Below are 23,199 nucleotides of genomic sequence, written 5' to 3'. Positions count from 1 at the left end.
TTATTTCCCTATGGTAAACATACAGGAATGGGATGGGTAGACTATATGGTTGGTGTGTATTTATTTTTTATTGTTATTATAAAGGCGATATACAGAGGGGTTACAGTTAAATAAGTCAGGTGTAAAGAGAACATTTCTTTTTAGACAGTATCACCCCTCATTCTCTTCCAGTTTTTCCCTCCTGTCCCCACCCACAAGTTTTCAACATAGTGTCTAGTGAGTACCACTGCTTATATTGAATTCTTTTCCAAAGCAGTTGTGCCATTTTACACTCCCCTCCCCAAAAGAATATGAGAGTCTGGGTTGTTTCATGACCTTTCTAACACAAGATTATCATTAGTCTTTTTATTTTAGCCTTTCTAGTTAATGTGTAGTGTATCTGATTGGTGTTGAAATTTGAACTTCCCAAATGACTAAATAACTTGAGCATCTTTACATGTGCTTATTGCCCAACCATATGTCTTCTTTACTAAAGTATCTATTCAAAGCTTTGATTCAATTTTTTTAATTGGGTTGTTTTTTTTTATTATTGTGAATATATTGGGAGCTAAAATCTCTTAGACGTAAGTTCATTTATTTCCCTGGCCTTAACTAGTAAAACAAAAATTTAAATTACAGCAAGAAAGTACTTTTTCACTGTGGCAGTATAAACATGACTCTTAAGACAAAGGAATATGTAAACTTTTCCTGGGAATTATTTAAAACCATGCTGGCAATAGTCTGCTTGGGCTATTGTAAGTATGCTGTAGTTTGACTCGATTTACATAACTGCAAAATATATAGCTTTTTTGGGGCAGGTTAGTTGCTAACATCTTGATATCCTTTGCTCTTTTTGCTATTTTTCCAGGCCAAAAAAGTGCAGTTTTTGGGAATTTGTCAAAATTTTCCATGTACTTTATGGTTTTAAAAAATTCATTCATTTTGATTTCAGTTTTAGTGTTGCTAAGAAACCCAAGGAAGGTCATTCAGGGGCATTAATTAGCTGTAACAAAAAACAAATTGCATTCTCTGCAGGGTAATCATATGAAAAGAAATGGTCCACTTTCTTATCCAGCAGTAGCACCAATCATTGTTTTAGTTATTGGCGTTGGGCAGATTTGTTTAGCTCTACAGAGACAAAATAATTAGTTAGATTCTAAAGAGGAATGTCTGTTTGATGAAATGACTTGGGTGGATGTAGTCCTCAGAAGGGAAGAGTCGGGGTGCCTTAATGACAGGATTCCAGGAGAGTTAATGCAGGGGTTTCCTGTGTAGAAAACACTGATCATTTGTTCTCCAACTCCACAGACATTCAAAATAGAGAAAATTGGCTCCGACTGGAGGAAGACTGAGTGTGGTTAGTGTTAGACATAAAACTTTTATTGTCAACATCAATATTGTTATGAGATTAAGCAATGGAACAAGACAAGAGAGATCATAAAGATATGTTAAAATAAAAAAGATAGCTATCTTCCTGGAATGTTTAAATGTCCGTTGATTTATAGGATTTTGTTATTGAGGGGGACTTTAGAGATTACTTCTTCTAATATCCTTTTACAGACAAGGATGTGAAAGGACATTATGTAACTTGCCTGTGGCCACAGTGTTAGATACTAATATTTTAATTTGTGGATATTTTAAATGTAGTCTCACTTTAAAAAGATAACAAGCAACCATGTGTTTTTTCTTCTAGTAGGTTTTACTTCATCAAAATAGTCACTTAAAGCAGATGGCCATTTATATTTTTTTTTCCAATACCATGGAGATCTGGCAATATAATGACTGTCTACATCTTTTTTTGTCATTCAAAATGATGAAGACTGTTTCTGTGAAGCACTTTGAACTTTCTCTAAATACATATGATACTTTGAATGACTAGCTGATGAGACCTGAGGTGATCAATAATGATAGAGAGGACAGCAGCCACATCCTTTGTGGAACCTACCCCATTCTGATGTGGATTCTTCATAGACTGTTGATTGACCCATGCTACGAAGTCTACAGTTTGGTGGATGGCTTTGGGTCAAAGTCCTATGACTAATTTGCCCTTCTTAAAGGCACACATTATAAAGCTTTAAAAGCTTTGTTCAGGTAAACACAAGATTGAGCAGTAGGAAACATATTTAGGCTGCCAATTCATTATGGATGAGATCTGCAAATGTGAGTTCCAGTAATTGGAATTACTGGGGTAAATTGCTTGTAAAGCATTCCACACCCTGGATCAAAACAGAAGGAAACTGGCACAAGGAACTTTATTTGGTTGTGGTTACATTTTATTTGGTAACTCCTTGTTCTGTACATGTTCCCACTAGGCCATCTAGAATGAAAACTTACATGTATTTATATAACACTGTATACTTATTTTAAGGGTTTCCCTGAGCTCTAAACATGGGATAAAACATCTGAAAGTACCTAACATATCGCCTGACATCCAGCAAACCAGTAAATGCGCCTATATTTTTTCCCTTGGGTTTTACTATAAACATCTGAATCCCATCAGAAGGAAAGTAAATGAAATTTTTCAGAGTTAAAAGACTATTTTTAAATTTTCATTGTAGGCTGAACAGTCACTTGACTTACAAGATGATGCTTTGATTTTAATGTTATTTTAGGAGTAAGAAGTCACCCCAAAAAGTTAAGTTAAAATTTTAGGAAAGATAGCTTGGAAGAAGGGCTAGGGGTATAGCTCAGTGGTAGACTAGCATACCCAAGGTCTGGGTTTGATTCCCAGCAAAAGCAAGCAAGCAAGCAAAAAATAAAGAAAAGTTGGCATACCTGTGACTTCTTTCTCCAACCAATCTTAGGCTGGGCTTAGAATATTTTGAATACCAGAATGATAAATTTGTATTAGTATAGTAATAGAGAGCTATCATAAGTTCTAAAATATTAATTACTTAATTAATGAGGTAAGTTAATTAAGGAATGCAATAAAAATAATTCTTTCTAAACCCTCCTCCGTCCTCCACAGAAACATAGTAGGGTTGAAAAGGATAAATTTTCTTTGTACTTTTGTGCAGTTTCTTAAATTGACTACCCACTGAAAGATCTCAGTATAAGTGCAGAACACTCTAAAGTTTGGTGGGTGAGTTTGAAGTGTGTTACTCACTTTGAGAACTTGGACTTTGGTCAGTGACCACACTGAAAGCAGACCCAACCTCCTATTCAGATGATTCTCAGACCTATCCACTACCTACAAGGGAGGAAGACTTGCTGTGGCCAGGTGTTATGTTCAGCCTGTGAAAGAATCTGCAACTTTCTGACAATGGGTTGGTCTCTGTGGAGCCAGTGTAGACCCAAGATGAAGGGTGTTGTCACTGAGAGGAATATGCATGTCTCTAATCTAGCTTGCATAAGCTTCTGTTCTGCCTGGGCTCATCCCAGTCTGAGAATCCTGATAGGTCTAGAAATGTCTTGGCAGGTAGACTAGTAGGGAAGGCTCTGCCAACATTTCAAACCCAAGCTTGTAGCCACATTCATTTGCTTGGGAATGTGTACTGCTTATGTTCATATATTTTTCACTTTATAACACTCCATTTTACTTTGGATAAAGTTTGAAATTAATAATTTTTTCTTTTGCTCCCTAAACTCCTAGTGTCTTTATTAAGATGTTGCAAAAAAAAAAAAAAAAAAAAGTCTTTTCCACAATGTCCCAGAGTCAGGAAAGAATTATTATTAAGTAAGGTAGACATTTCAGTACTCTAGAGAAAAATCTCTTTTTCAGCTGTCTAAAACATTTGGTTGAAATCTCAAAAATTTAGTTTCAAATTGTATTTGTTTTTGTCTAGGTAAAAAATGTTGAAAGATTTAGATGAAATAGAATTTTCAGACTTCATCGCTGTTTTGATAAGAGCTAAGATTCAGAAATCATGCATCCTTTCACTTGTTTAAAAAGTATTAATAATTCTGGATAAAGCACATTGTTCCCAAAGCTTTTTAAAAGGAACTACTATTCTGCGTACCTTGACCTCTTCTTGTTGGAAAATTTCCTCACTTTACTTCCTAGCACTAAAAGGAATAGAATGAATGCAAGTAGGTATTACCATTGCTTCAGTGACCCATGTCTTAATTCATGATGTGGCTAAGTGTTGCAGGGCAAAGTGAGAAGGCCAATTCCCAGATCCCTGTAGGTGCCATTTTAATTTAGAATGGACACTCTGGTAGTTAAGCCTGGGCAAAAGCCTTGGTAACTGGAAGACAGAGAGTAGGTAACCTCAAAAGCATACATCTTCCAAGGCCCAGACTCAGTGGTTGGGCTTGTTTCAGATGGTCACATGCTGTACTTTTCAAGTGGTCATTACCACTGGCATTTCTTCATAAAAATATTTTAAAGGGTTTAACAGGTTGATTAGAGTTCACCAATGTTAACTCATTTGAACTACCTAATAGATACAGGTGTTTAAACATTCTGCCCATCAGATCTGGTATACCATCTTTTGCTTAACTATTTATTTTCCTCTCACTTTTCCAAAAAGGAGAGTTTTAAAAATCATTCTTTAAAAACTTTACTGACAGCTGGGTACTGGTGGCTCATGCCTGTAGTCCTAGGTGCTCAGGAGGCTTGGATCTGAGGATCATGGTTCAAAACCAGTAGTAGAGCCTTGAGCAGAAAATCTCAGGGATAAGTGCACAGGCCTTGAGTTAAAGCCCTATGACTGACAAAAGAAAGAAAAACCCTAAAGCCATTATTCTTCCAAGAAATTTATTTGAATAAAGAAATTGATGTACTAGGTACAGTATGAGCTAGAAGTTTGAAGCTGAGCGCTGGTGGCTCATGCCTGTAATCCTAGCTCAGGATACTGAAATCTAAGGATCTTGGTTCATAGCCAGCCCGGGGAGGAAAGTCTGTGAGACTCTTATCTCCAGTTAACCACCAAAAAACTGAAAGTGGAGCTTAAAGTGGAGGAGTACTAGCCTTGAACAAAAGAGTGCAGGGATAGTGTGCAGGTACTGAATCCAAGCCCCACAACTGACCAAAACAATAAAACACACACACACACACACACACACACACACACACACACACTAAAGGAAGGAAGGAAGAAAGAAAGAGAAAGAAAGAGAGAAAGAGAGAAAGAGAAGAGAAACCAGAGGTTTGAATTGTAGGCAAAAGGAACGTCTATTCATGTATTCAGGTGATGGTTAATGAAATGAAAATGGGTGTTGGACAAGTAGGGAATCTAGCTAGCATCCTTGACCATCACTGAACTCCCAAGAATGTGGAAGAAGGGCTCAAGGAATGCCATATATGTGATAAAAACATGGTTAATTTAAAATCACAAAACACATAGAATCGCCATCTTTTTTCAAATTCACTGGTTACTAACCTGTTTTTAGGCATATACAAATACCCACATGTATATGTTTTTTTCTGAAAGCAAGATGTGAAACTCACATAAAATAATGAAAAAGGAATCTTTGATATATTATACTAGAGTTAACAGGAAAAAGACTTGAGGCCTTTACCTAAAGAATGAATTGATATTGACATAAGTGAGCCTTGAAGCCCAGAGAAACCCAAGGAGAGAAGGCGTCTGGGTTTCTCTCCTTTAATGTCATTTGGGTGGGAGGAGGAAGAGTAGAGATTTGTGAGTTTGTGAGCCCTATTTGATATAGCAAGGCTGTTTCCCAGGCCAGAGTTAAGATAGAACAATAGAGAAAAATGATTGTACTTGTTTGCATGTTGGTACAGGATGTAAGTTTTCAAAGTATTCCACCTGCTGCAGTGAATTATAGCTCTCACTTATTGATTGCTACCTGTCTAGTAGGCACTGTATTGACATACATTATTTCATTTAAGCCCACAATAGCCCTATCAAGTAAGCAAAAACTTAAGAATTTACTGACTTGTCCAAGGTTATACACTGGTAAGTGGTAGTACTTAGATTTAAACTTAGGTCTTTGGATTCCAAAGCATGTGCTTAATTCCTGTACTTTTGTCTTCTATGATGAAGGGGTAGGGAGCTCCTATGTCTGCTTTCAAGGTAAGTTGAACAGACTGCTAGCCAAGGTGGCCAAGAGCTGCTGTGGGAAGATAAATGAACTGACAGAGTTGATCTTGTGGTTGGACTAACTTACTGGGAAAGAGTGATTGGTTCTGGCCAGAGGAAGTGCAGTAAGACTTCACAAAAGAACTTATTCCTCAGCAGATTTCAAATGAAGAGGAGTTTCCCAAGGGCTCAGTGTGAAAGGAGTCATTGCAGTGGCCTGCAAAGTGCAAAGGCATTACAGATGAAATGGACCATCAAAACCTACAGAATAAAGCTTTTTTAAAAAAAGGAAGTCTTAAGAGATGCCTTGCACTGTAAAAATGTTTTCCATCTTACCTAAAAGTTTTCTCCCAACGATGCTAGTTTGTAATATTTAAATGATGAACCACATATGAAGTTTTTAACTGCATTTGTATGTTTTTTGTGTATCTCTGCTTTTTTTAGTACTGTGTATTGAACCCAGGACATTGTACTTGCTAGGCAAGCACTTTGTCACTGAACTATATCCTAGCCCACAAAGTTTTTAAACAGTGTCTGGTTAACAAGAATCTGGTTGATTCTGTAAGTTATTCCTTGTGTCAGTGTGATCAGGTTGAACAGGTTTCTTGAGAAACATTGGTCTTTTCCAAATCTCTGGAAATTTTGTGTCAACTACACTGTAAAATCTTACACTAAATTTTGCAAGTGAACATACACTAATTAGAATGTAAGATTTGCCACTTGGTAGTTGTACATCCCAAGGTATGTTAGGAAACCTCAATTTCCTCACTTTGTGAGAATGATACTGACCTTGAAGATTAATGAAGTAAATGTCTAAAGCACATGACCAATCTCAGCATGAAATAGTCATTTAATCAACCCCACTTCCTTTGGCCTGGGTACACTGAAGGGCAATTAGGTTCATATACAGGACTGAGGAAGTACCTTTTTCTTGCCAAATCCAGGCATTCTCTGCCTTGACCCCACTTAGCCAATGCTGGAATGATCTCTCAGACCTCCCTTCTCTGGGTGTCCATTCTAACCCATCATGGCCCTGAGAATTGTTGGCTGATTTTTTGTTTGTTTTCCTCAATTGGCTGTAGATTTCTTCTGGCCTAGTCAGTAACTTTTCTCTCTGATGCTGTGGCACCTAACCCAGTATGTACTTGTGCTGGGTTCTCAGTGTCCCTACAGTTTGGGATGAGCACAGAAAGTTTTGGTGCTACCTAGCCACTTAACCTTTGAAAACTCTCAGGAAAATAGATTTTGAGAATAAATATAGGAGGTGAAGATCTAGAAGCACCATTTGTGAAGAAGGGTAAAGGCTGAATGGCGTCGGCCAAGTGGCATTCTGAGCTCTCTGAGTTCCTGAAATGACAGTCCGATAGTCTTTCTCCTCCAGAAACCCATTCCAGCTCTTTTAACCATTTCCCTTTGTAGTTTTACCCCATAGGTACCCATGAACAGTACAAAAAAAACCCTCGAAGGTGGGCTACCACACCTTGGGAGTTTGAGATATAAAGATCAAGTTCAGAGCCATATCCTGGGCAGGAAAGTCCCCAAGACTCATACTTCCAGTTAACCACTAAAAATCTAGAAGTGGATCTGTGGCTCAAGTGGTAGATCACTATCGTTGAGCATTAAAGCTCAGGGACAGTGCCAGTGCCCTGAGTTCAAGCCCCAGGATTGGCACAAAAACCAAAGTAAACAAAACCCTGTAAGCTGGTGGCATGAATGATGTCGTAATTTTCCATTGCGGCATCATATGAAGTGTACACACTTGACTGACACACTGTCAGATCATCCAATGTGTGTAAAGGAGCATAGAGAATTCCTAACTGGGAAGTAGCCTCAAGGATTTGGATGTGTGCCATAAGCCTGAAATTGTATGGGAAATTGTATGTGTACATTCATAAATCTCTTGTGAGAAAGTCCAAAGTTTATATTAGTTTCCATTATGTTTTCATGAACTATTGTTTCTAAAAATGTTAATAAATACAAAAATTCAGTTAGCCCATTTAGAGGTTTTTCACATACTTCTACATAAGAGCAAGTTTATTATCAATTCATTGTCTTATCTCAGTGAAGATTACTTTGTGGGGACTGGAAATGTGGTTCAGTGGTAGAGTGCTTGCCTAGCATGCCTGAAGCCCCAGGTTGGATTCCTCAGTAAACAGAAAAAAGCCTGAAGTAGCACTGTGGTTCAAGTGGTAGAGCACTAGCCTTGAGCCAAGGAAGCTTAGAGACAGTGCCCAGGCCCCGAGTTCAAGCCCCATGGGGGGGGGGGGGATTTACTTCATGGTCTTAATTCTCTCATTAGGTCCCCTTAAAGGACTGCAGTTCAGAATCTGCTGGTAACTACACTAGACACAAGCACAGTACAATGTAACAGCTTTGTAATTCCAAATTCCTTTCTTGGAGTATTCTTACAGAGAGCACTTCAGAGTGCTGGGTGTGTGTTATTTCCACTGAACTCTTTTTCATTCTGTTCTTTCTTTTTGTTGGGAACAGGGGTTAGTATTAGGGTTTGAACTTAAGACCTCAGGCTTAGAAGTCAGGTACTCTTATTACGTGAGCCAAGTTCCTCAGCCCTAATAGTTTTCCTCTCCCTCCCTCCCTCCTCCTCTTCCCTCCTTCCTCCACCCCTCCCTTTCTTCCTCCCCTCCCCCACTTCTCCCTCACTTCTCCCTCCCCTCTCCCTTTCCTTCCTTTCCCTTCTCCCTTCCCTTCCTTCTTTCCTCTTTCCCTTTCCTTTCCCCTACATTTCTTCTATTCTTCCATCTCCCCCCTCATTCAAAACAGGTTACAATATAAATCTCAGTGTCCAAAGCAGAATGAAAATGCAATTGTTCTAATTTTCTATCCTAATAGCCACTATATTCAAAATTTCCTCAACATACCCCCTTCTAATAGCTGTCAGAAATGTGGATTTTTAAGTGTTTACATATATATACAAATAGTGTTTATATTTATAAAGTCTACCCTTTCAATTAAACAATTTGTGCTAGAAAATAATGTTAAAAATACATTTAATCATTACTTTCTAATGAATGTTATTTAATTAAATATTTCTTTACAAATTGGCTTCTTTTTTTCTTTGGCAATTGTATTACTTTTTGAGAGGAAATTTACTTTTGCTTTTTAACCTGACTATATGGGTTTAGTAAGTTCCCTAAAACAGAGTATTTAAAGCAGAACATTCTGGCATTCTTCCCACTTTCCATTCTCTCTTCTTTATGGATGCAAGGTTCCTTAGGGAAATCATCATTTGCAAAAGGTCAGGAGCAAAAGGCGGGACATTCTTTAGTGTAGGGTTACTGCTAATTGGAAACTAAACATCTGTAACCATGTAAGAGTTATTTGTATTTGAAGGGAAATTTATATACAAGAATCCTTTCCTAACATAAAACATACTATAATACAGATTGTATGTGTTGCTGGGTGGGAGCCAGCCTGAAAAGCTTCCTACAAATAACTACTATGCTGGGTGAGGTCATTTACTAATTAAATCTCAAAGCATTTTCACAGTCTTTTCTATTCTTTGTCATTGAATGAAGTTTTTCCCCCTGATAGGCTAAATCAGACATTTTACTGTGTTTGCCAATTACAGGTTAAACATTTAATCATTTTAAAGAAAAATAAATGAGAAGATGGGTGAATTGTCAAAACCTAGTCAAGGAGCAGCAGGAAGTCTAGCTACCTATAATTCCTGAGCTCTTAGTGTCTTTCCCAGTATGATGTGTGATGAGCTCTTGATCCTGAAGCTGATGGGACTGCCTGCCTGCTGGCCCTGCCTTTTTGAGGGGTGAAATAACAGTGTTTTCACTTACTTGGTATCCATCTCCTCAGTCCCTCCTCTGCCTCTTCTTCCTCCTCATATCTCCCATGATGAAATTCTGATTAATTCATTCCTTTTGTACAGAAATATATCTGTATTCTTTTTGTTACTTTAAGATAAATGGTGGCACCTCTGAGGTTTTAGAAACTTTCATAGGGCTCTGTCCCTTTTTATGCCAAACCTACATGGTCATGGCCCTAGTTGACCAGACCTTACCAGTCAGTAATACCTTATTAGAACACTAGTTAATTCTGAAAAAAGTGGAAAGGCCAACACTTTACACTGTAAAGTCTGTGTCTTCTGATCTCCCTTTCATTTATCTTAGCACCTAAACATTTCTTTCTCTTCTAAGTGGATAAAAGATCATGAAGCCTAGAGAGTTCTAGTTAGGAATTTATTTTTATCTAGGACTTAAAACTTTGTACTTCCCTCTCAATCAGTCCTGTATCTGGGAAGGCTCTCAACAATTTCAGCAAAATGCTTGTGGCTTCTCAAGTTCTAAGTGTTTACAGAGTCAAGGGCCTTTGGCTTCCCTGCCTCTCCAGTGACCTTTGTAGAATCTCAAAATACCACTTGCCCATGACTTCTCCTTATTTAAGAACTAGCTTTTAATTCCATCTCTTTGTATGTGAGTCAGCCCCCAAGGATTTGGCAAGGGTTTGGTGGCTTGAGGCATATTTCTTATTCTCCAACAATAAATTCAGCACATGTAGCCTGCTGTTTGTGTGGCCTGAACATTTCTTAGCCTTAACAGCCATTGTTATTTATCAACTTTCTCTTCAGCCAGACACATCTACCTGTACCTTGGGCATTGCTACCCTTGCTTAATACCACTGTCTCTTGAGTACTTGAATTCTTGCTTACTTGAACATTCTTTTCTGATTCCCATCCTTTCTCCATTAGCATTTAAGATAAAGCTAATTTTCCCCATACTGCTTTGTACTTTGGTCTTCCAAATGTACTTCTTATCTTGTCAACAACAAGATGGGTACTTCAAAGACAACAGATGGTGACTATATTTTCATGCCACTTACAGTGATTTTGCTCATCATTTTCCCAGTGAATATTTATTGTTGAGAGTAAGCCTTTTTTTTTTTTTTTACTACTGCCTGTCTTTTTACCAAAACCTGCCTGTGTTTAATCCCATGTGATTGAATTATATATGTGGCCAGGTGTGATGATGTTTGGCTGTAATTCTAGTACTCAGGAGGCAGGTAGATTGTAAATTCAAGGCCACCACAGATTATATAGTAAGACCTTCCCAAAAAGTGAACACAAAAAGTTAGTTCACATTTCTTTTTTTTTGGTTGGTTGTGGAGCCTGAACTCTGGGCCTAGGCTCTGTCCCTCAGTTTCTTCAGCTCAAGGCTAGTGTTCTACCACTTGAGCCACAGGTGGTATATGGTGCTTATATGGTGCTGAGGAATAGAACCCGGGGCCTCATGCATACAAGGCAAGCACTCTACCACTGAGCCATCTTCCAAGCAATGAACACAAAAAGTATAGTTGCTAATTATATTTTTGACTAAAGCAAAGTCATCTGTAAAATTAATGCAAATACGAAATAAGACATCAGCTGGCATCAGGAACAGCTCCTACCAGCCCCTCTCTGGCTGTTCTAGCTGAAAATTTGCATATACAGTGGTGCAGATGTGAAGAGGAGCACTGAGTTGGTCTTGTGTTTCTATTTCTTTCCAGGTGTGGTCACTCATCTATCTATCGTTCCCGTGAAATGGCAGCTCGTGCCTTGGTTCCATTTGTTATGAGAGACCAAATTCCTAATACCATCCGAACCCTGCTGGCCACACTCCCCAACAACACTGACCAGCGTCTCTATCAAAACCATATTCATGGGACACTTCTCCAGGTGAGTAATGTTTTTGTGTGTGATGTCTATCAAACACCGCTAAACAGCTGAATGTTGGTTTCGCATGAACTGTTAGCAGGTGAAGATTTGACACATAGGCTTGTAACTTTATCTGTAGAACTTACTTTTTTTAGAAAGATCACATATCTTGCAGGTACATTCTTTTTCATCCCAAACTTGAATTCAGCGTTCCATTGTGATTCTGGAAGATTGTCCTTTTGCATTAAACCCTCTTTTTTTTTTTTTTTTTTTCCTACAACATTATTTTCCTATCAAGGACCTGCAGAACATTCCAGGCCACTCCTTGTTCACTCTGAAGCTGTGAGCATTCCTTGAAAGAAAAGTTAGCCCAAGAAGCATTGGGAAAGTCACACACATGAGGGAAAGAACATGGAAATGTCAAAACCTTTCTTTCCTGTTTCCTCTGTGCTATAGAAAATACTTTTTATTTTGAATAGATATACGAATTTTATATTTGTTCTAGGAAAGATCTAAATACAACAAAATAAATGAGAAATGGACTTTTAACTTGGGGACAGGTAATGTTGGAAAGGTCTTGTTTACATTGTGTTGTGACCCCTCACATGAAGTGGTGTTGTATGTGGGATTTAAATACCAGGTCATGTTCCTGGTTCATGAGCAGCAGTTTTTTTAGAATTGGTCTTGATATCCAAGTACATATTATCAGAATATGTATGTCTACACTGAGGTCTGTACTGCTGATGTGAAGGCTGTGTATAGTTCCATGGGAGTCTGAGCAGGTACCTGAGTCTGAATCCAATCTTTAACCTGTACCACCTGAAGGCACATCTGTGTCTTCATTTATGAAACTAGGGCAGTAGTAACATATACTTCATAAGGATTTGTGAAGAATGGATTAGTCAGTGTATATAAAGTGTTTAGTAAGAAAAATACAGATATTATTATCATAATTTTAATGAGCCTGAACTACAATGGAAACTAATACTTGTAGTAACTAATATTTTTAGTATTATCTATAGGTGAGAATATAATATCTTTCTTGCTTCATTTCCTTGGTTGTTTTATATATTCAACAAGTATTTATTGAATGCTTACTATGTGTTACTGTGTTTCAGACCGAGCAGTGACCGGGTCAGTCCTTGTCTGGAAGTAAATTAGGCAATCTCAATGCAGTGTGGGCAGTGTTATGTGACTAGGTGGCTGGGAAGTCAGGGAATGGATCATAGAGAAAGTCATGTCTAAGCAGAGACTAAAAGGAGATAGTCAGGTGAATGGAGGGAAGCAGTCCCCCAGACAGACAAAGTGCCATAGAGAAAGGCTCTGGGTGGATTAAAAAAAAAAAATCACCTCATCTGGGAACTACCAGTTCAGATCAGACTCAAATTCTAGATTGGTAGTTTTTAATTGGTTCCAGGACTTCTTTACATACTTAGTTATTGAGGGTTTCAAAGAAGTTTTGCCTCTCAATATTTAATTAGGAAATAAAATGAAAGAAATAGTAAAACACAAGAATCTATAAGCATATACTCCATTCATCATTAATGAAGATACCCTCACAAATCTTGAAGTCTCTATTAATGCCATTGCACATGACAAGAGAATAAAAGTAAAAGAGGCAGCTAACGTGTTCGCATAATTTTGAAAGGAGGTTGATATCGTAGACTTCCTAAAAAGACTGCCCTTCCCCTCAACCTAGATTCTTGATCCTATCTGCTCTGTTATTTGTAATACAAGTCTTTTGTGGTTTCTTACAAGGACCTCTTAGGCATTCCTCTTCTTTGGGGCCTCAATATATCTGTGATGAAATGGGATAGAGGTTAATATCTTGGCTGGAGAGGGCTGCAAAGGGTCAGAGGTCATCGTTTCTTCAAACAAGTTAGATCTCTGTGTCTGTCACTAGCTGCTTTAACAGAAAGGGGCCAATGACCATAAGGAAAGCAGAACCGATTTTTCAAAGTGTGCATGTAGCTGAGTTAGAAGGAATGCCTGGATTGTCAGAGGGATCAACTGAAGGGACATTCTGGGCTGGATTTGGCAGAGTAGTATGGTTGGAGTTGTTCTGAACATTTTCACCAGTTGTACAAGTGGACTTCCCCTACTTTTCCTCACACTATTAGTAGTGTAGCTGTGCTTCTCTGGGCTGCCTTTGATAGTCTCAAATTTACTTTGTTGCTATAATGTGAAACTCTGTGGAAAGATAAAAAACCTTCTCACCCTGAGGTTATGTTGCTCTTGTTCCTAAATGCTAGGGAGATGAAGGGCTTGTTTTAAAAAGAAAAAGTGTGGGTGCTAGTTATTGTGCTCCTGTTTGTCAAACATGCTTTCAGTCTTACAACTGTTTCTATTGATTGAACAAAGGAAGTAAAAGGCATGTGAAAAGTATTTCTGTGTCTGCCCATTTAGGTGGCACCTCTATGTTATAATAAATAGCCATGTTTCACTCTGTGGCTCTTCGTGGAGCAAGTCTAAGTTGAGTTGGAAACTACAGTTTGTGAGTTCTTGCTCCACATAAAGCTACCTTTGAAATCAGCAGACATGCACCTGGAAAAGAGATGTTAGGGATTGAAAGAAATTATAATCCCCATGGAACCTTCAGGACCAGCTAAGTCAATAGAAAGTTGTTATTATTTTCAAGAGCAGGAAATCATTTTATAATCAGAAAACAAATTCTTTCACAGAACATTTTCTTGAATTATACATTTTGACTTCTTTAAAAATGTTTACATAAATATATCAAACTGCAGAATATTTCTATAGTATACCTTGAAAATAAGAAATGTGCTGATCTTTGAATTTTCTTAGACCCTAGCATAAAGACTCAAATTATAGGACATGCAAGATATGAATGAACTTGTGTGATTCATTTCTTAATCATTTGCAAAACAAGAGGTTCATAATTGCAATGTTGAAGTGTATGGAAATAGTACATATCAGAAAAGGTAAATTATGCAGCAAGTTCTTAGACACCAGGAATAAATGGCATTAAGTCTCAATAAAGGTTAGGTAAGAGCCATGGAAATTACCTCATTTGGAAACAACCCTAGCAAGACTGCACTGTCTTTTAAGTAAAATTAACTATCTATTTTTACTGCCAAAATTCTTCATGTTGGGGACTTAATATTATTATTAGGTTACTTATGCCCAAGAGATCATATTGGAATTTAAAAAGTTCTCATTTATTGAGGAAGAGTTTGACTTAAGTTACAAGGAAAAAGGTATTCGGATTGTTGTATATTGAACTAACATTCAGGTGTTTCAAAAAGACTTTTGTATACTGTTGGATATAGAGTCGATTCACTTCTTATCCCTTGGGGTTATTTTTTTCTGATGGTGTAAGCATTTAAAAAGTTATCCTTGCTCTTTCTGAAGTGAAGTTCTTTTATGCCAGTAAATCAGAGTACATAGTTAAGGTCATTTAGGTTGTTGTAAGTGAATGATTATTTGGAGTACCACAATGGCACATATCCCTTTGCAGAAATATAATCTCTACTTTTCTTCTAATGCTGGTATTACATTTTCTCAGATTTTATTAATAAACCATGTTAAATATTTTTATCTCCCCCTATCCAAATTTAGATGTTTAAGTTCTGCATTTAGGGAATTCTAAATCAAACATATTCCACATTTCTGGCTGTGAAGCTGAGCAGCAATGTTGTCTACTTGACTGATGTGAAATAGTAGCCAGGGATGGACTTCAGATGGCCTAGGCCCACATATTTTGAAATTTTTCTCTAAGAGAAGTAAAATTAACATTTTGGGTACTTGTGCATTCCATGTGGATTGTATATATAATTTCATTCATACTCTTAGTAACCCTGCAGGGCAGTAAGATGAATATCATATCTTCAGTGTGTGCCCCAGCCTCTCTCCCTCTCTTTAATGAAGAAATTGAGGTGAAGGTTTGAGAATGACTTACATAAAATCACAAAGGTCATTAGTGATAAAGATAAGATAGTAAACTCTAAAGCCTATGTTCATTTTCTCTTTGGAATATATCTCTGATAGTTGATGACAATACATTTTATGACTAGAGAAATTAAACGAAGATATCTGTCTCTGCTGTGGTTTTATCCCTTACTGCTTGATAGGTTTCCTTAAGTCCATCACTGTTACAGAGATAGAGGAAGTCCCTAAAACCCAGGAATGCTACAGCTTGGAAAAGACATACTGTACCTTCTTTTCTTCCTTTACTTATATCTTGGTCATCTTTCTCTTTGGGCTTCCATTTAAGACTTATAAATAAATACAGGATCCTCCTATGGGACACAGCCAGTAGCCAAGTCCACAGTAGCCACACCTTCTATCATACTCAAGGACTTGAAAAAACTCTTAAATTTGGGCAGTCAAGGAATTAAGGAGTCTTGGATCTGGAAGCTGATGGGACCAAGACAAAGTGGTGTGAAGAATGAATTTAATTCAGCAGACATGGAATGCTTACCTTGTCCTACCTATTATTGAAACACAGGAGTTTGCAACACAGGAGTTTGCCTTTAAGGCTCTTACCTCCCAGTGTGGAAGCTCTAAGTTAAGTCAAGTGAGTGCTCTGTGACCAGGGAACCTATGAGTAGCAGAAATGAAGAGGAGGTGAAAGATAAGCAGTCTCAGTCAGGACTTCAGAAATAAAAGGGAGACTGGAACTGAGGCCATTTCTGCTTTTTTTTTTTTAAATAAGCTTTTTATTGTGAAAATACTGTACAGAGGGTTTACAGTTACATGAGCAAGGTAATGAATACATTTCTTATCAAGCATTGTTGCCTCCTCCTTTGTTTTTCCCCTACCATCCCTTCCCTCCCACCTCCACAACTACACTCCCCCGTCCCCTAGCCTAAATTGTAAAGTTTGTTTTTCAACCTAGCATCTTGTACATCTCATTGTTGTAATGGGTTCACTTGTACAAACAATTTGTTTTTCCCTTCCACTCCCCAAATTATACCAACATCAAATACAATGAAAACAGGTTATACCGTGGGGGAGGGATATACAAAGCAACAAAAAATCACGTGGTACTTTATAAATACGTTACAAACAATAGCAAGAAAGGAAAAAACCACTTGTGTCCTTATCTTGGGGTTCATTTCGCTTAATATCATCTTTTTTTTTTTTTTTTTCTGGCCAGTCATGGTCCTGAACTCTGGGCCTGGGCACTGTCCCTCAGCTCTTCAGCTCAAGGCTAGTGCTCTACCACTTGAGCCACAGCACCACTTCCAGCTTTTTCTGCTTATGTGGTGCTGAGGAATCGAACCCAGGGCCTCATGCATACAAGGCAAGGACTCTACCACTGAGCCACCTTCCCAGCCCCATTTCGCTTAATATCATCTGATCTGACCTTTTTGCTTGTCTCAGATATAAAAGTTATTGCAAATAAGGGAAACCATGGGAACTATGTTTCTTTGCACCTGGCCTACTTCACTTAATATAATTTTTCCAAGTCTTTCCATTTCCTAACAAATGGGGCCATGTCATTCTTTCTGATGGAGGCATAGAATTCCATTATGTATATATACCACAATTTCTTGATCCATTCATCTACTATGATAAATAATGCTGCAATAAACATAGTTGTGCTTTAGATGGTCTTGTGACCATTTGGGTAAATGCCCAGAAGTGGGATTGCTGAGTCATAGGAGAACTTTGTGTTTATCTTTTGAAGAACCGCCATACTTCTTTCCAGAGTGGTTGAACAAGTTTACACTTCTACCAACAATGCAGTAGAGTTCCCTTCTGTCCACATCCCCTCCAGCATCTGTTCTTATTAGATTTCTTGATTATAGCCATTCTAACTGGGGTGAGATGGTATCTCAATGTTGTTTTGATTTGCATTTCTTTTATGGCTAGAGAGGCTGAGCATTTCTTCATGTGTCTATTGGCCATCCTTCTTTCCTCTTCAGAGAAGTTTCTATTTAAGTCTTTAGCCCATGTATTTATTGGGTAGTTGTTTCTTTGAGAATTTGTTGTTGGGGGATTTAATTTTTTGAGCTTCAGGTATATTTTAGATATGAGAACCCTGTCCGTTGTATGGCTAGTGAAGATCTCCCAATCCATAGGCTTTCTATTGATCTTGCTAGCTATGTCTTTTGCCATGCAGAAGCTCTGCAACTTCATGCAATCCCATTTGTCCAACCTTTCATTGATTTGTTGTGTTTCTGGGTCTCTCATTTCTGCTTTTTGTCTGCATCTCCATGCAGATGGAACCAATAGAGCTGAGCTGGCAAAGATAGTATAAAAACCAAAATAGATGGTATCCTGGAATTACTTTTGTGGAAAGAAAAGCAGAAACCTCAAAAGATGTAAAGATAGATTAATTTAGCCAACTAGTTGTGTGAAGCAATCATTGATCTAAAAGCAGGGATTAAACTATCCATACTTCAGACTGAGCCAGTGACAGACAGCTTTCTGGATATACTCTACTGGAGTTTTTATAAACAAATACATGCTATAAAAAAGATTTAATTTACTATTATTGTTACCAGTATTTCAAATTAAACATAATTTAAAAGAATCACTCATATCTTTAGAAAGTAATCACAATTTTAATAACTTTTCCATACCAGTACAATTTATTGAAAGACAAGAATGTTCAATTTGTCCAGAAATGGAATATTAATTTGGTGGATGTTGGCCTATGTCCACTGTTATTTGTTGTTTATTTTGTGCCCAGGAAATACCATTTCAGAATGGAAAATCAGAACAAAAGCATGAAATTATACTGATGTTGTAAGTTATAAATGGATTGCTTGTCAGAGTGCTTTTGTCTAGAATGAGTCATACTTTAATGAAAATGCTCACTCTTGTCATGCCTCAGTTTTTTAGATCCAAAAGGGTTAGCTTCACTTCTCCTTTTTAAGAACTTATATTAGTATAAAAGAAAAACAAAAAACTTAAGTTGCTAGAAAAGTTCCCAGTCCAAGAAAGGCTAGAGTAAATCTTCTCCAGTGGCATGACTATAGATGTGCCAAGGTATTTATTAATTCCTTAAACTCTTAGGGAGCCTGAGTATGGCTAGAGGGCTGGAGACTCCAGGTAGTCTTCATCTGCACCTGGGAACAGCAGCATCCCTTTTTCCCAGAGTGCCAAAGAAAGATTATTTTCTGTGGACCTTGCCGTGAAAAGTATTAGGAAGTAGTAGGCTCCTAAAAAAATTAAAGAACTAAACTTTGTTAAATCTTACCTTTAGTCAATATATTCCTTTCTGGATATAAGCCCAGAAAAGTCACTTTTAATTAAAATGCTACTTTTGAAGATGAATTAATCCCTTCCTTATAAATATCCAAAAGCTTTTATTTGGTTTATGTTACTTAGGGAGCTGTCTCTGGGTTTTGGAGATAGCTTTTGGCTGCCAGGTTATAGAAGCTAGACCGTCATACACAGTGATTGTTTGTCAGTGTCCTGCTGTTGTCTTATGATGCTCTTCTGAGCCCTGTGTTTTCACAGGGTACCAGTTAAGGGTATGTGGAACTTAGATGATGATCACTTGTGTTCCCAGGTGTTTGTTACTATTCCAAATTAGAATACGGAGAACCAATGGTGAAAAGAAAAAATATCTATATATCTTTTTTTTTTTTTTTTTTTTTTGGGTCCGGTCGTGGGGCCTGAACTCTGGGCTTGGGCACTGTCCCTCAGCTCTTCAGCTCAAGGCTAGCGCTCTACCACTTGAGCCACAGCGCCACTTCCGGCTTTTTTCTTTTTGCTTATGTGGTGCTGAGGAATCGAACCCAGGGCCTTGAGCATGCAAGGCAAGAGCTCTACCACTGAGCCACCTTCCCAGCCCCAAATATCTATATATCTTTACCAGTTATTGACTATAGTATATATTAGGTAGGGTGCCAACAGAGGTTCTTTCAGAACATAGGTGGTAATTCCTTCCTACTGATGAGAGAGAAAAATGAGAGTGAAAAGGGTAATAAGTTGTCACCAAAGTCATGTAAGGATGAATGGTAACAAAAAGTTTTGAGCTTCTGTGCTTAACCACTATACTATACTCTGCATAAGGAAAATAATACCCTCAGAGAAGTGTGACTTTCTGGGGCCTTTAAGGTTATGAGGTACAATGGAACTTGATATTTATTTGGTTGTTCAACACTATTCTAGGTATGTGGCATAGTTCAGAAAAAAAAGACAGATCCCTGTGTTCAAAGATCACAGGTCTCATGGAATTGCTATTGTAACAGCAGGAGACAGTTCATAATAAATGATGGGACTATAAAACAACCAGTACAATTATGTTCATTGCAGCATTATTCACCATAGCTAAGATATGGAACCAACCCAGATGCCCCTCAATAAACAAATGGATCAAGAAAATGTCTGTATTTACACAATGGAATTTTATGCTTTTCTCAGAAAGAATGACATCTCCCCTTTTGTAAGGAAATGGAAAGACTTGGAAAACATGATATTTAGTGAAGTAAGCCAAACCCAAAGAAACATAGGCTCTATGGTTTCCCTGTTAGAGTAAATTAGACTCTGGCAGAAAATCACACAGACATTCAGGTATCTAGAACAAAGGAAAGGTTTATTGCCAGTAAGGGGTCCGGTAAGACCCCATCTCACCAGGAGAGAGGAAGTGAGAAGAAGTGCTGGCTATTGTCCCAGGTGACCTTTTATAACTTCCAGGATTTGGGAGATCTCACTGCTTTATATGGTCATAGCTCTCCCAAAGGGGTGATCTCTCAGGGAAAGAGGGTAGGGGCTAATCATTTGCTGACTTTACTACATGGGTCTAGTGTTGCCTAGGGAAAGAGCATGTTAAGCTATGAAGGAGGAGGCTTCTGGGCTAACATTCCCTCATTTGTAATAATTAGTATAAGCCTAAGTTAGTCCTGACAGAGAATCATAATGCTCAAGAGCTGTGAACATATGACTGTACAAAGTAATGCTAATTGAAATGAACTCCAAGACATGGAAACAACAGATCTTTTTTTTTTTTTTTAAGTTGTCAACGTTGATGTTGCTAATGTATTTTGTTCTTTCTTCTTACTTTATTTCATTTTTCTTTTTCCATTTGTTTATCCCTGGCAATCGCTATCTTTGATAATGGTATTCTCCATCTTGTATATGCATTTATCTGATTGGGGGAAGGGAAGGGAAATAACAAAATGCTGAAAGAAGTACAAAAGATGACCCATTGCAGCAATGATACTCACAGGATACTTCGTCAGAAATGAACTTTATAATTTTGTTGGGGGGGAAGGAGGAGTGAGGGGAGGGGAGGGAAAGTGGGAGAATAACAATGGAGTGGGTAATAATATTCAACGAGAAATGTACCTTACTCATGTAAATGTAATCCCTCTGTACAGCATCTTTACAATAAAATAAAATTAAAAAACTAGAATTATCATAGTAAAATATCATATAGTGAAATTATATCATTAGTTAGAAGGCAGTGATTTCTGTGGATAAAAAGAACTAGTTGAATAGGGTAGGAGGAATCCAAAATGCAGATGGCAGCATTAAATAAGAAATCAGAGTAATCCTTTTTTAAAAGATAACACTTGTCAGGCATGGTGACACACACTTGTGATGCCATTCAAGAGTCTGAGGAAGAAAAATTGTGAAGTTGAGGCCAGCCTGAGCTACTCTGACTTCATGGGGTAGTTGAGAAGATTAGATGAGTTAATCCATGGGAATTGCTTAGCAAGGTTTCAGCCATATAGTAAGTGCTCTGTAATTGCTGGTTGTTGCTACTGCTTACCCCCATGGTCATCACCACCACTGCCATTAAGCAGTGGATTGTGAAACATAAACATGTGAAGCTTACTGATGGAGATGGTAAGTAAAAGATTTTGAGCTAAAGAGAGTTGTGTTATAGAAAAACATAGGATCTCTGTTCATATGTTGAATGCACAGAAGAGAGATAAATCTGTTTTGAGCAGTTTTGACTCTCTGTGTTAACATACTTTACCAAGAAGCTTCTCTACTCAATTACTCTTGTTTTCTACCTTTGGAATTCTTATTAAAGAGTTCAAGAGCTGAAATTAGCAGAGCTCCTGCCTGTCAGGTTGTTCTGGCACCTGTTTTGTTTTGAATTACATCCTTTCCTTGGATTCCATCAGAAACCTAATGAGTTAGAAGAAGAACACTGCCACACTGTCTTAAAGAAATCTTTTACCACTCCAAAGGGGAAACTGGAAGTTCACAGAGTGAAAGATGACACAGGATCCTCCTAAATAGATGAACACTTCTCTAAGTTCATTATTCATCTTCAAAAGATGTGCTTTCCAACCCTTCCTAGGCATCTCATTCTTTTTGTTTGGGACTTTTTATGACTCAAGGTAATTCTGAGTGTGTACATTAAAACCATAGCCAAACAAGGCTTTACACTGTGTCTACCCTGCCAGGCTTCTGTCATTTCCTGAGATTCCAATAAAACATCTCATAATATATAATCCCCATTATATAATTGGATTTGTTTAGTGTTTCTCCAGCTAGTTAAAATAGTATTATCTGTTAATATTATATATGTTAATATTTATGTTAATATATGTTAGTAATTATATATTATTTAAATTGTTATTATATATGTATTATTTAGCATATTCCCTTCTAATAGGTAAATGTAATATACCTCATTGTTCTGAGATTGCAGAGTGTATTTACTTGTTCACAGCTCTGATTTATTTTGGGAACCATTTCAGTTACCAAGGAATTGGTTGACCACTTAAAAACACTGTGGTTGAGAATAGCCAGATACTTTGGTAGTCAACTCTATAGCCATGAAGTAAAATGTGCCAATGAGCCTAAAGAAAAGTTTTAGTAATAAAACTCATTTTCTGTTTTAAACCATGTCAAGACTTTGTCCTGTGTTTGGTAGCATCTTCTCACTAAATGCCAAAAGAATCTTTGGTCCACCCTACTTTGTGATTATGAAGATTATATCTCCAAACATTTTTACATGCCTCTTGGGGGCAAGATTGCCTCCTGTGGAGAACTTTTATTCCCTTGTATCTTGGGATTTTCTCCATCATCCTGTGGGACAAGGTACAATACAGCTCTTTCAAATGCTCATGATTGTGAAAGAATCCATTTCTGACTCAGGAACAAGTTTTAGCTTTACTGGCTACAATAAACTATACCCAGAAATCAGTAGGTAATTTTAAGCCATAGCACCTTGAATGAGCCTGATCTCAGAAGCAAAGCAGAATCCATTCTAGTTAACACTAGATATAAGAAACTAATGGATAGAAGGGGTATGCAAAACCCAGACTGGAAATCACAGAAAAGGCTCCCTTTCTCTTTCCCTTCCTGTCTTTCTTCTCCTCTTCTCACTCTGAAAAAAATCCATATAAGCCAGATCACTTTGTAAAATCCTAGCTGCTTAGAGATTGCTTCTCATTCTGCCCCGACCTGCCTCTGACCTACTTGCACCATGTATAGTTGAAATATGAGTGCCCTCCCCAGACGCAGGGAACATAATAAAATTCAAGATTCTCTTTATGCAAAGAGCTTTGGAAAATAACATGTCATTAGATTTTCCTCACTTTTAGAGCTTTCAGACATCAATTTTTTAACAATGGTGCACTGCTGGATAGAATTGCTGTTCTGTTTCACTGAACTTGGCTGGGGGGCAAG

The 23,199-nt window shown here is 37.7% G+C and overlaps 1 protein-coding gene across 4 annotated transcripts in view; it reads left to right on the top strand.

Moving 5' to 3' along the window:
• The window catches only part of Thada (THADA armadillo repeat containing), a 351,130-nt gene that overhangs the window by 193,047 nt on the left and 134,884 nt on the right, over positions 1–23,199 (top strand). For all 4 annotated transcript variants that reach the window (XM_070025487.1, XM_070025484.1, XM_070025486.1 and 1 more), the window contains one exon: positions 11,481–11,649. In XM_070025487.1, the coding sequence (XP_069881588.1) occupies positions 11,481–11,649 (169 nt within the window). The remainder of the gene's footprint in view (positions 1–11,480; positions 11,650–23,199) is intronic.

Source organism: Dipodomys merriami, unplaced genomic scaffold (assembly GCF_024711535.1).
Source record: "Dipodomys merriami isolate MVZ:Mamm:240054 unplaced genomic scaffold, mDipMer1.0.p SCAF_17, whole genome shotgun sequence".
Lineage (NCBI taxonomy): Eukaryota > Metazoa > Chordata > Mammalia > Rodentia > Heteromyidae > Dipodomys > Dipodomys merriami.
The sequence above is the reverse complement of the archived record's forward strand: the minus strand, read 5'-3'. Positions and strand labels throughout refer to the sequence as shown.